Source organism: Pseudogymnoascus destructans (genome assembly GCF_001641265.1).
Source record: "Pseudogymnoascus destructans isolate 20631-21 unplaced genomic scaffold scaffold_3, whole genome shotgun sequence".
In the NCBI taxonomy this organism is placed as follows: Eukaryota; Fungi; Ascomycota; class Leotiomycetes; order Thelebolales; family Thelebolaceae; genus Pseudogymnoascus; species Pseudogymnoascus destructans.
This window is the reverse complement of record NW_020167522.1, coordinates 71,997-85,335: the sequence shown is the minus strand read 5'-3', so window position 1 is coordinate 85,335 and position 13,339 is coordinate 71,997. Positions and strand designations below refer to the sequence as shown.

General features: G+C 47.1%; 3 protein-coding genes across 3 annotated transcripts; 1 reads left to right on the top strand and 2 right to left on the bottom strand.

The window, feature by feature from the left end:
• Positions 1 to 423: 423 nt before the first annotated feature.
• SLX8 (SUMO-targeted ubiquitin ligase complex subunit slx8) lies at positions 424 to 1,879 on the top strand. The gene is made up of 2 exons (XM_024465033.1): positions 424 to 1,337; positions 1,388 to 1,879. The coding sequence occupies exons 1-2, from the start codon at positions 629 to 631 to the stop codon at positions 1,573 to 1,575; spliced, it is 897 nt and encodes a 298-aa protein (XP_024327324.1). The 5' UTR covers positions 424 to 628; the 3' UTR covers positions 1,576 to 1,879.
• VC83_01349 (uncharacterized protein) lies at positions 1,880 to 3,714 on the bottom strand. Its single transcript, XM_024465032.1, has one exon. It carries the CDS (start codon positions 3,062 to 3,064, stop codon positions 1,904 to 1,906), a length of 1,161 nt encoding a protein of 386 aa, XP_024327079.1. The 5' UTR covers positions 3,065 to 3,714; the 3' UTR covers positions 1,880 to 1,903.
• Positions 3,715 to 3,960: 246 nt separating this feature from the next.
• TEL1 (Serine/threonine-protein kinase tel1) lies at positions 3,961 to 13,142 on the bottom strand (the record flags this gene model as incomplete). The annotated part of the gene is made up of 8 exons (XM_024465031.1): positions 3,961 to 3,980; positions 4,030 to 5,002; positions 5,057 to 6,506; positions 6,563 to 11,048; positions 11,097 to 11,437; positions 11,485 to 12,906; positions 12,963 to 13,005; positions 13,052 to 13,142. The coding sequence occupies 8 exons, from the start codon at positions 13,140 to 13,142 to the stop codon at positions 3,961 to 3,963; spliced, it is 8,826 nt and encodes a 2,941-aa protein (XP_024327080.1).
• Between the last annotated feature and the right edge of the window lie 197 nt (positions 13,143 to 13,339).

Sequence of the window (13,339 nt, the reverse complement as noted above, 5' to 3'; positions counted from 1 at the left end):
TCATCCATAGGGCTTGGTAATCAACACCAAGTAGCTTGGCTGTAGAGATCAACTCACTTGGCTGAATAGTTCGGCGTCCTGTTTTATATAAATTGGAAGCAACTTCTCAGCGTTGTTCAGCAACGGATCTGACCTACATAACATCTCAAAATGCCACCAAACCTGAGCGTAAGTGCCACCCACAGTTGATGACCTTGCTTTTAGTAGACTACCAATATCGCCTTATGTCTTTTGATCTTGATATTGAAGAAAGCGAATTCCCTAAAACGGAGACACAAAACCACGAATACGCGGAGCGGCCGCACCTGCCGAAGTTTGGTACGACGAGTCAGCTGACCTGCTCCACCAACTTCCAATAAAGGTTCTAATGGAAGACTAGCGCTATGGTCACGACAGTCGCCACTTCGCACACCCAACGTCCCAACGCGGCGTTGAGGTTTTGAAGCCATACACACAATCTCTCCCTCTTAGATATACGTAACTGCCTTCTTATGGCTTTGAATTTCAGCCCCAGCGCACCTCTTTGTCTGTGAAGAAGACCGAAGGGCTGGGGACAAACCCTTATTCCTCAACAGGCATCTACGACCGTAGCCTGTTGGATCTTTCCAGGTCGCATCACAGTCTCGCCATGGGCACTCCATCTTCTAACCGCCAATCACTATTCGTATCGTCGCCAGAGGATGAGGAGCCCCGGCGCACCTCAATCTCACGCTCTCCATGGATCAATGTATCCCGACCGTCTTCCGGAAACGCCTCCCCCACTCTGTCCATGCTCTTAGGCTCCAACAATACGACCAGACCGCAACAACCCCGCGGTTACCGACAACGAACGTCCTGGCAAGACACGTTCTTAACCACACAAATGCCGCAACACGAACCTCCCTCGCCACAAGGAGATGATGTTCTTCAGGACTTCGATTTCGACGCCTTCTTGAATGGTCCATCATCTCTACAACAGACTCCCACCCGTACGAGAGAATCCAGCATAGTCGACCTCACTGAAACATCACCTGTCGCCACAACTAGAACACCAAAGAAGCGCCGTCTATCAAGTGTAGACAGTGAAGGCCGGACGGCAAAGCGAAAGAAGGACGCTGATGCCAGTCCGGAGGGACTGAGGGATGATCACAAAAAAAGCAAACCAGGTGACAAGGTGGAAGAACTGGACCTGATCGATGCGGAAGACGACACCAGCTACGCTGAAGTCATGAAGAAGCGGCAGGAAGACCTGATAAAACAACAACGGCAAGCAGAGCTTGATAAACCTCAGAAGCTTGCTACGACGCAGTGCGTGATCTGTTTAGATCAGCCAGAGGAACTGGCGATTACTCATTGTGGTAAGTTCTCATTCATGATCTTTGTTACATGATAATGCTAACTGTTGTAGGACATATGTTTTGCTCTTCGTGCCTCCATGGTGCTCTCAACGTCGGCACAGGCAAGAGATCGTGCCCAGTCTGCCGCACAGCAATCGGAGTGCCGAAAAAGGACGGGAAACAACCCAAGACCGGCGTGTTTCACCTGACGATGAAACTCATGACAAAGAAGCAAGGAAAGAAGCCTGCGTTACGATAATGACAGTATATAAATGACGGCGGCGTATCGGGGCGGGGATGGATGGTAGTATTGGATCATACACATGGATATGAGGTCGGGGCATGGATATGCGTGGGTTATTAGATGCGTTGCTGCGGGACTTGGAGCCACTTTCCTACGAACATGAATTTCCACCCACAATACCATGTACTATTAGGCAGGCATCGCGCGTTTTGGAGATACAGCGGAAGGACAAGCTCAGCAGATGGTGATGGCTCGGTTTTCAGATACCTTGCGAGAGCTGATACCGCAACGAAGAATTTACGATTAATATATATACCTATGAACCCTCTAATGTACATGATTTTTAATGCTGCAGCGTATTCCTCCGTACGACACCTTTATCCTCCCTGCCCAATATCGACTCAAGTGCCTGTGTCAACGCTTTGCCGTCATACAGCATCCCACCCTCTGGATTCTTCCTCCCGTAGACTCTATAAGTCTCAATACCCAAGCTCTTCAGCTCTTCCTTATCAACCTTCGGTGTCCCCTCACCCTCAAGGTGGATCACGTGCGTGACATACTTGTTCATGTTCGCAGCATCGACGCGTAGGTCGCCCCTGGAGGTTCCACACGCGTTGGAAATGGCGCAAATGAAATCTCGGGCGCAATATGGATTTGATGCTGGGCCAGTTTCGCGATCTATTGAGCCGTTGAGAATCAGAATCTTCGATTTGATCCCAGGGGCAGCAATCGCGTCTCCTACGTCCTTCAATATTAGGCACGGGATAATAGACGTATATAGGGAACCGATGCTATAAATCACAGCTTGCGAGTTTCCCAATGCCGCAAGAGCCTTTCTGTTCGGACTCGGCCGTATTTCTTGCCCATAGGGGTTGATGTACCATATCCTGCGGATTCTTGAGGGAAGATCTTCCGTATCAGACTTGTGGAAGTCAATATATTGTTTCCTTAAGGTGGGAAGAGAGCCCGGGAGATTCGCATCTTCGACGCTATCGTGCATGATAAGTTCCTCGAAAGTCTTCCGTTGGAAGGTCGTCGGTGACATGGGGCCATCTATTTCATCCTCTCCGCCTGGAAGATTGTTCGGGAGAGCGCTGGGGTGGGAGATTGAGTTCTGTCCGACAATCGATGTTCCATCTCTAAGGCCAGCGCAAATGTGGTGGGAGAAATTAGAATTAATAGCGGGAATGACGGACACGTTCGATGGGACCCCCGTGATGGATCCGAGAAGATAAATGGCGGATTCGAATGAACCAGTGAACAGACGGGCGCCGGTGAGGAAGAGGTTGCCCACCGCAGCAGACTGAAAGTTGAAGAACGAGGAGGGCCGAGCTCGCTTTACAATCTCGAGGTTAGTGGTGTTGAGGAAGGAACGGATCAATTCTTCCTTCTCGGAGGAGATGGAGGTCCATAGCTCGTGACGGGCTTCAACGATATCTAGCCACTCTGCGCGTGCTGCTTCTGGGGTGGATGCTGCTAGACGGTGGTTGAAAAATGTCTTCATGGCTGCCTTCTCGGGGTCATTTCCAGCCACATCTTCCGGAATTAGGCGGACGAGACGACCTGTCCATTGTTAAATTGCTCTGCCTTGAACTGGGGGCAGGAGGGTTGAGGCATACTTCGCACATCACCAATCCCAGGTCCCCCAAGCACTCTAATTAGTTCGCTCGACGATCCGCCATTATCACTGATGGGGATGATGCTAAAGATCCATTAGCAACGGTTCGCGCTTCGAAATTTATATCTCACTAGCTCAGCGTGCAGCCCTTCTCACGAGCCACATTTCCAAAAACATCCACCAAGGTATTCGCCGCGCTACCACCAGAAAATACCACAATATTATTACGCTTCATCCTCGCTGGCTGAGATTCGGTGATAATTCCTAAACCTATTTTTGTATAAAAATTGGTTATCAATGGAAAAATGCAAAACTCAGCGCTGTTTATTTTATTTGTTGCGTACGGTTAAGAAGTTATAGCTTGCCTCATGGACAACCCGTCGGATTGAAACCGAGATTTGGATGCCGCTAGTGGCACTATTTCATAAGGATCCAGGCCACTTCATGTCACAATTCTGGATTTTGCCATGGTAAATCATCGAATACTGTTGCTAAAAATATTTTTCTGTATATATTAATAAAATATGAGGCCGGAGATGGTTTTATTTATGTGGTAGATAATATTATTTATCGACACTACATGGCCGAATTAATAATGGTGCAAATTTAAAATTGATAAGTTAACAAGTAAGTTAGTCTATTTCATATGTACACAAACATGAAGTTGATACAAAAATCTACTATGATAGACGCAACAGTGGTATATGGCAAAGCTAAAATGCCTAGACTCAAGTTTTCTACGCCCCCTTTTGCCTCCCCTTCCCAAGGGTTTCCTCCTGTGATTATGCGTACGCAGCCCAACCTTATAAATAATTAGCAATTATCCGTTATAAATGAAAGAATGTACTTACCAGCAAAGAGGACTGCTAGATTCCGTTCATCGGTGGCTTGGTTAATTAGATCGTTCACAGTAGCTGTAACGCTCAAAGTCTTCGATAACTTCTTTCGGACAACAGTAAGCGCACGGTCTGCTTCACTGGGTTCATTTACTGCTCCTTTCGACTTTCCGTTATTCGTAGCAGTTGAGCTAGCAGTGCTTATAGGGGGGGCTGCACTCTGAGCATCTTGTAACTTCGCAAGACGGATGGGCGAGATCGACCATGTATACAGGGGATCGTAGCGAAGAACGTCAAGGATAGTCATGATCGTATCTGCCTCCTTCCGCAAGGCCTCCAGCGTGAACTCGCAACAGCGACGGTAGACTCCCTCCGTTTTCGAAATTCCCATGCCGTCCACAATGTCTCGAGTCAGCCGGAACGGGACCAGCTCAGGAACCGGAAGGACACGACCCATTTCGAAAGCCACACCCAAGTCGATGTGAACGACTTCACCGGTCTTCTCATCCAAAAGAATGTTATGACCATGGCGGTCACCGAGGCCGAGAACATAGCCAAGAATTGAGATGGCAGCTGTGGAGCGTGTATATGCCAACCTTCTGGCGAACCATTCGTCGGGATCCGTGAACTTCTCCAAATGAAAGTACCTCAAAACAGGATGGAACTTATCAGTCACGGCGAGATACTTCTTCACTCTCACATCGAGTTTTTGAGTCTGGACACTCTGAATTTCGCTGCGGCACTGTTGACTTCTGAGATCCTTCGGATAAAACCTTTCGTGGGCAGGCATGAGGAACTCGTGAAGAGGCATAGTGTTTGGGACGAACTCAATAATACCTGCTGTAGAGCTGAGCGGTAATACCTTGTACGTCCTAATCCCTAAATTGCGCTGGCGAGTGGCTGAATTCTCTTTCAATAGTTCGCTGACTTGTGCAAAGACCTGCTCCATGATTGCATCTTGCCGGAGATCGTCAGCACCACCCTTAACCTGTGATATATTAGCAAGCACCCCGAGTATAAAATACGGAGAATAGAAGCCTACCAATTGTCTGTATCTCTTTCCGTTGCTAGCCAGTAATGTAACTATTTTTGGGGCACTTACGCCGCTTGCGATGGAAAAGCTGGGATCGACGCTGATCATGGTAGGCAATCGAGAATAATTCTTATCGGCTGCAAGTTCAATTTGTAGAGTTGGCGGAGGAAGCGGATTCTTTGGCAGCATGGCATTCAACGCGCTGCCCGCTGGTGAATTTCTCAAGCTTATCTTTGAACCACTCTTGACCTTCTCTCGCTCACTGGCAAAATGGCAGTACTGGTGGCTTATTCGGTCTATAGCCGACCAAGTACCACCGGATCTGGCGCTCTTGCTCAGCTTGAGAGCAACCTCTTTCGTTGCCTTTTGCCTTGATAAAGCTGTTTCATCATTTGCGCTTGGATTGCTATTCGTGCCTGCCCAAATCTGATACATCCCATGGTGAGGATGATCCTTACATATATTCAGAACTAGGTTGAGCAGTTGCACCTGAAATTTATCCTTGGTATCAAGTAGGCGTGATGTAAGTTGATTCGCCAACGATGCAAACTTCATAGTAGCAACATTAGAGAGATACTTTGAAACAGACTCTGATATAACTTCTTCGTCAGAGTGTTCTAGCCATAATGCTGTGAACCGGAGAGCGTCGTTATTGTGGTCGTCCCAGGCGGCCAAAGATAATAGATAGTTCTCCAGGCTACGACGGAGTAGCTGTCCTCTTCCATCATTCAGCCGTTCGTACTCCTCGGTGTCCAATGCAAGCCACTGCTTAGCTTGATTATATGCCCTATGGTTTCTCTGCTTCTGGCCCGACGTAGCCTCTTTGGACAGTTTGAGAAGAGTCTCAACTTCCATTTCTTTCATTTCCTTCAGCGTCCTCAGACGTTCAAGGTCTTCAATGCTGTCGGGGTCTTGATACTGTCTGTCACAGAAGACTGCAAATTCGTGATAAACTTGCCCAGCGTCACTGCCGTCCGTCTTACCCTTCAACTCCGCAAGAGCAGGGGACAGATATTTCTCGATGATGCGGTCTGGTTTCTCCAATTTTGCCATGGACACCTGAGATGCGATTTTGGCAAGAATCTTTGATTTTCCGATAGGAATCGTTTGTTCCCTCAAATTTGAGAGCTGCTCGAGTTCCTGAAGCATACCAATTGAGGAGGCCATCTCTCCTTGGTCCCACATTGCATTTGCAACTTCAAAATATGCAGCAGCTTCAATGTTCAATCCGAGCTCTTGGCAAGACCCAGTTATACTATTCAAATAAGTTGCCGAAGTGAGTGACTCCTGGAGGGCACCGTGGGATCTGTGAATGCTTGATGATAATAGGGATGACCGGGCCTCAACAAGACGCGTATCAGATGCGCTGACATTGATCATCTTCCGTAGTGATGACTGCTGGTTTACGCAGCTTAAAAGGGTTTGTCTGCTGGAAATTATTTGGCTCACATCTTCGAACCTATATCTGGTTAGAATCATAGAGAACCAACGTTTATGGGGTTGGGCTAAGCTTACTTTCCAGTCTTCATCCACTTAGATCGGCTTTCAAACCTTTGGAGCATATCTTCAAACTGTTCAGAGTTGGATGAGCTTAGCACTTCATCCATTTCTGTAAAAATAGACAGCGCTTGGAGGGATGTATGTATCGACGCAGCATCTCCCTGAACCTGATTCAAATTTGACATGACAGACTTAATCCCCGTGTCGACAGCAACATGCGCCGATACATGATCAACAGCATTGTTTAATGCTTGAAACGTCTTGTATATCGTTATAGAACCGCCGTCGTAGGCGTCCGGGATGGGAAGATCCCACTGCTCTAGTTTGCGAGCGGTTCGAAACATATTCTGTATTGCAGGCTCATTCATAACAACAGCCATTTGCTGAGACTGGAGCAATGAATATGACAGTCCGTCTAAATCCAACATACTGAGGGCACCGACCAAGCTCTGAGCCTCTGAAGTAGATGCCTGCCCTCCTTTCCGCATTTGAGTGTCGTACTCTGCCCCTCGAAACATCAAGGTCCTGAGGCCATCCTTTTCATACTCCATACGAGCCGATATTGTTTCTAGGGTGGCAGTAGGTTGCAGCCCGTAAAATATGTCGGGATCGTCAAGGTTCTTGAATATTGAAAATAATATTTCCGACTCAGGCTGCTTCACTGAGGAGAATCGACGCGACGCCTTAACCAACTCAGACGATGATAATTCCGTGAACAACAACGCTGTTTTGAGCATGCCGCAGTTCACGGCTGCCTGAGATGCTTGGCGGTAGTCGATATCAAGCCACTGAGAGCGATCTGCTATTGAAGTTTCACGAGGGAGAGCTTGTGTTCTTAAGTATAAGATTGCATTGATCAGAAGTTTAAGCCGCTCCTTGACGATATCCCTGCCATTGCTAAACCACGATCGAAGGGCGGTCGACAAAAGGCGCTTCATAGTCTGAGATTCATCTAATTTTTGGGATAATACGATATGAAGAATGAAAGGGAAACATTTCTCCGCAAACCCAGCGGCATCAACCAGGAGTTGCTGGATTGGATGAATGACAGAATCGGACGGTACGGATTGAACGAGAAAGATAGAGAGGTCCCGTATGCATGCGGGGTCTTCGATACAACCAGGGGAAAATGGATCCTTTGGAGCTGGAGTTTGAAAGGCGAGCATATCGGCTGGAGAGACATTATATGGCGACCAAGTTGAGCATTGAATTAGAGATGCCGATAATGATATTGAACATGCTGCGTCGTCAGCGTTGTTCGGTTGGCTAGTAACGCCACTGACGATGATTCGAAGAGCAGCTTCGGCCACTCCTGTGACACTTCCATGATCTACGACTGTCAAGTTCTTGACCAGTCCCAAGATCGAACTCCTAGATGACGGCTTGTTGGATGCATCTATTTCAACAGGATCAAGTATCTCGTGTAAATCTGTCTCCTTCAATAATGATAACTCGATATGCCCTGTGGCAGCGAATGCTCTGCCAAACACTCTGCCAGCCCAGGTAAGAAACGAACTGCTCGTGGACCCAGTCTTGCAAAGCTCCCATACAGTAGGGGCATACCTTACTGCGCGGTCGTCCTGACCAAGGTGATCTGTCCTGAACGACGCTGGCGCTGCAAACTCGCTGTATAGAAGAGAAAATACAACATCGCAAGTCGACTTGCTCAAAAGATTTCTACGAGAGCGCTTATCTCTGAGGATGTCCATAAGCAAATCTCCACCCGTAGTGCCCATATCGGTCGAATCGGAGGCACTTAACCCATGGGCAGATTCCACCATGGCTCGAAACGCGTCTTGGTCCCTGCGGTCCAAACCAATAACCTTGTAATTTTTCAGATATAGGCCAAGCCATGAGTGGAACGACTCCGCTTTCGAGAGAGTTTCTCTATATTGGCTTTCTTGTGTAGTGCTGGAAGGGCTCGAACTTAAGAACACCTTCAAAGTCCCGAACATTGACAATGCGATTGTTATGATAAATGAGGGCACGGTGCTCAAATATTCAGATCCGCGCGTGAAAAGATACTGGGCTATTCCAATAGCATCATCAGCACACTCAACATCTGCTAATAGAGGCCTGAGGTTATGCAATATCATCTCGAGCGGATAGCCGCTGACGGCATTTGGACCAGCAAGTCCAATAAGAACACGCAGCCTCCGGAGTACTGAGCATGCGTGTAGAGAGCCAAGTGCGGGATTCATGGTGTCCAGAAGCTTTCTTGCTACGAACGTGACCATGACTGGCGTAAAAATATCCGAGGGCTCGTAGGGAGTTCTCCCACACACATGATTGATTTCTCTTGTCAAGTACTTGGCCTTAAATGTTGGCTGCTGGCTGGGGGGCAACGTTATACTAGATGAGCTGAACTCCTTTATCTCGCTTAATATGCTGGCTGGTATTTGGAGTGCGTCTTCTTTCATAAAGGATTTCTCAAGGTCTTGTTCATGGTCAATTAATTTGAACAGTAAACTGATGATGTCTGCGAAATGCGTTTTCATGAGATCAAGAAAGACATTTTTTCCAAGCTGCTTTCTTACTCGTGCTTCTCCCGTAATATATTTTCCTGACGTGTCGGAAGGAGGAATGCTTATATCGTGAGCAACGCTGTATGCAATAACTTTCGTAAAAGATTTCATCAAGATTTGTTCGACTGGCTCTTCGAGCAATTCTGCTAGACTTTTTACTTCGTCGTCTCGATCTCTCATGACCATGAGTGCCGATATTTCTTCTTGGCTATCCCGGAGAAGGTCATGAAGGGTATTGTACCCAAAGATAATATGCGGCAAACTTTCAAACGGTTCTGTATCAAGCCAGGTAAAAAGGAGCTGGGAGTTAAACAGCAGAAATAATTCTCTGGCGCTGCTGAGTCCCAGCGTCTCGGAAACTTCCAATAGACACCTCTTGGCGTATGGGATAGAGGCAGGCACTCTTCCGGACACCTCAAGAATATAGTAGGCGCATATTCGAAGCAGTGTCGGCCAACGTGATGCTAACCTGCTGAGAATATAGAGACGGAAAGCATTTCCCTCACACCAGTCCAAATCAGTAGGCAAGCTGTCCAATAGATCATTGAGTATTCGCAGGTGGTTTTTCAAAACGAATAAGCCAAAAATATCCGGGATATTTTGGGCCAAGTTAAACTTAACAAGAATGGGAGCTTTCTGAAGGATATCAAAAAGACTTGACCTTACAGAAGGTAGAGATTGATCGTCCCCATATGTTGGCTGGATTCTGATAAGTTGGAATAGAAGTTTGGAGAAGCGAATTTGAACATAGGGGGAAGTTCCTCGTTTCGAAATTATAGTGCCGACGAGCCATCCATAAAGCTGTTGCACCATTTCCCCTAATTCTCCGCTCTTGGAGTTTGCCCATGACGAAAGTAGTCCTTCCATAGTATCGATACAAAGCCCTAGTGTGACTTCGCAGCATGAATATTGCGAGGATAAAAGGCCACCCGCGCATTGTACTATCCTCGAAGCATCGTCCGAGCTCAACGACAAATCGCTGTGTAGAATTTCGCAAATAAGCTCGGTACAAGACACAATATCCATTGGTGGTAGGTTGAGAAGGTAATCTATGAAATTTGTTGGGACACAGAGCGTTTCTGTTTGGCATTCAAAGAAACTGGCAGCAAGTATTAGTTTCGTTGAGGTATTGTTGAAAAACGTTGCTGGGCTTAGTTTCATTGCCATTTCTCGACGCTCAATGACATTCTGGGATCTCTTAGATCTTGTCCAGCCTTGTTGGGTGTCAAAAACATCATCCAGTTCCATATCATCGGCGGCAAAACCATCTTCCTTCTGGCACTTGTAAAGTTTAAATATTTCTGCAAATGATACAATGAAGTTTCCTAGCCGTGGGAGTGTCTTGTATATGTGACAAATCTCTTCGGAGCCAATTGCGGGAAGATATGGCCGGATGGCCTGCAGCATGGCTTCGACGACCACCCTGTTAACACCCACCTGGGAATTTACAGATGTGATGATAGTTTCGAGACGTTCGAGGATGCGCTTGATATCATCAAGCATGTACGATGAACCTGCATTTTCCAGTATTGGTAATATGAGGCATGTGGTAATGCATGCAGACAAAGTAGAGTGCATAGAATCCGATGAAATCTCGATCGTTTCTGAAGCCTCTTGCTCTCCCCATCCTTGAGCTAACACATCTAACTTGGGTAGGAGCAAGTCAGAGATAAGCCGCTTCATGGGATTACCATGCAACTGGGCATCGCTAGACTGTGCACATTGGTAAAGTCGGAACGTCGGTGCGCATCTGGAGCATTCCGTTGAGGTCCTAGGTTCGTCATCTAAAAGTAACAATAATCGCAAGGTCTTCTCATTCTGACGGTGGCGAAGCCAAGCTTGGCTAATCACTCCACCGGGCTGGTTACCATTCGCAAATAATGCGAGCCCAGGAAGATCAAAGATAGTTCTGAGAAGGTTGGAAACATCGACAGGGTATATGTCGATGGAAGTACGAGTCGCGAAAGCCTTTTCAGCTGTAATTATTTAGTAAGTCATAGCAGATTTAATAGATAAAACTGTACCTGGATTCCACTTCGAGAACAACCATCGCACAACATTTTGGCTTGGGTTTACGCCTCCTCCTGATCCCTCCATATTCCTCATGTGGACCAAATGGGCCATCAAGGCTAAGCTTGAATCGCAGATTGATGCAGGGGCACTTATTTCGGTCATTGTCAGCATAGATGTGGCCCATTCAACCACGTCGTTGTATTCGACAAGTTTCTTTGCAAGAATAGTATGCAGTAAGTAGCACGCTGGTCGACACAGGGCTCGGCTTGTGACCAATCTACTGACTGTGTGCCATAGCTGTTTCCAGCTGAAGCTAGCAGTGCTAGACTCTGCAGCGCTTTGGCGGGCACAACTAGGGGCCGTCAGAAATGTTACCAGGCCTGAAGGAAACAAGCTTACCTGGATATGCATAATATTGCCCAGCAGCTAATATTAATGTTTCTATCGAGAACCAACGATGCTAATGTAGCAAGAATGCCTGCCAAGGTATTCTGAGAGACTTGACTAGGTGGTAGAGCAAAGGATAGAGTCTGGAGGGCCACCAGCTGTACGCCAGAGTCGCCGAGCCTTATTTCGTCGGCGAGAGCATCAAAACGCTCAGTGATACGCCGGCGTTTTCGCGGGTGACTGGCACCTTCGGGACTCTCATTATCGTCAGTAGCTACGGGGTTCGATCTTAAGGGTGCCCCGTGGAGAAGTCTATCTAGTATGGCGAGAACTTGAACCACTGCCCATTTCCTTTCGGCACGGGGTGCTTGCTGTCTGAGGCGCAGATATCCACAACTTAACGAGCTGGAAATTCGATTTTCACTTGGATCAATTGAAAAATCCATATCATCCAGCTGAAGCTGGTCTCTTTCAGCACGCTTTTCGTAGTCATTGGCTAAACTGTCTCGCAAGTCTTTCAATATATTTCCCAGGCTATCATCACCTAGAGGATCGGAAACTAGCTTTTCTAGATGCAGTCGAAGCAACAGTATCGTTATTGCCATTTCGTCCTTTGCTGTATTAAGCATTTCATCATTTGCTGCTGTCTTAGAAGACCACAAACGGCTGATACAGGGCACGACAGAACAAACCACTGACTCTGCCAGAGAAATTTCATCTGCACCCGTGACAGAGAGCACAGCATTGAGGGCGGCAAATGCAATCTGATGAAAGGAGCTCACGACATTGCCCTGAGAATTTAAAAAGTGTACAATGGCCTTTAGAATGTGCTCGGTTCTCTCAGAAACTGCAGCATTGGGGGCAGAAACGAGAGACAACAGACATTCCATGAGCTCTTCGGAATTTCGCTTTTTGATAGAGGAAAGATGTGCCTCACCCGACACGGACTTAACTGATGACCTCGATCTTGATGTGTAAACTGAAGATGCGGTCGACAATGGGACAGTAATCGAGTTTCCATGAGGTATGGATGCTGCTCTAGTGCTGCTCTCATATTGCTCAATACCGTCGAGGCAAAATTCAACTGTGGCAAGCCAATCACCCTGGTCAAGTAACTCAACATGGGCCTCGTGTCCCAGCAGTATGTTCAAGACTTTAAGGTACTGTTGGCTAAAGGCGAGGCAATATTCTCCCGATGCAACAGGGAGAAGCTGAGTAATGTGCTCGATAACTGCTATAACCGTCCTAGGCTTCAGTTTCTCGGCCCCTGCTTTTATGGTAATTCGTAGAGCCTCAGAGCAACTCGAAAGTGTTTTCTCTGCCTTTGTTCGAGCCTTGTCATTCTTGGCTGATAGGTACAATCGCTTCTCTTCAGTGGCAACCTTGAATAGCGCTTCATAGATCGTGTGGTAGGCTCCATCTTTCAGGACTTCCCTATAGCATATATTAGCCCTTAAAACTATAGGCGCCAGAGTTGATGTGTTCCATACAGAGAGGATGTTTGTCGATTGTGCTTAAAAATCGTTATTAGACCTGGATAGTCAGCAGAGTACATAATTAGACACAAAAACTGACGTACCTGTGACACCGTCTGTTCGATTCCTCACACCACCAGAATTCATAGTATGCAGAGCCTCATCAATCCTGATCTCCCCATTGCCTGACACCATCTTTACAGCGGATCTTTTGTGACTTCAACGCTGATTGAACATTGTTTGAAAAGTGGACGTTGCTACACCATCGAGAGAGACTGTTGGCATCAACACTGACAGGCCTTCATCGAGGTGCTTTACTTTATTGGCAAGAATTGATCAAATTGTTCACAGGTAAAGGGTAGAAAGTTTAGGAGACTGGAGGGGACAAGGTC

Excerpts from the sequence above, each read along its gene's own strand:
- VC83_01349 (XM_024465032.1), bottom strand. The coding sequence starts at position 3,064 with ATGAAGACATTTTTCAACCACCGTCTAGCAGCATCCACCCCAGAAGCA.
- SLX8 (XM_024465033.1), top strand. The coding sequence starts at position 629 with ATGGGCACTCCATCTTCTAACCGCCAATCACTATTCGTATCGTCGCCA. Across the intron at positions 1,338-1,387 it reads ACTGGCGATTACTCATTGTG|GACATATGTTTTGCTCTTCG; the intron begins GTAAGTTCTCAT and ends TAACTGTTGTAG.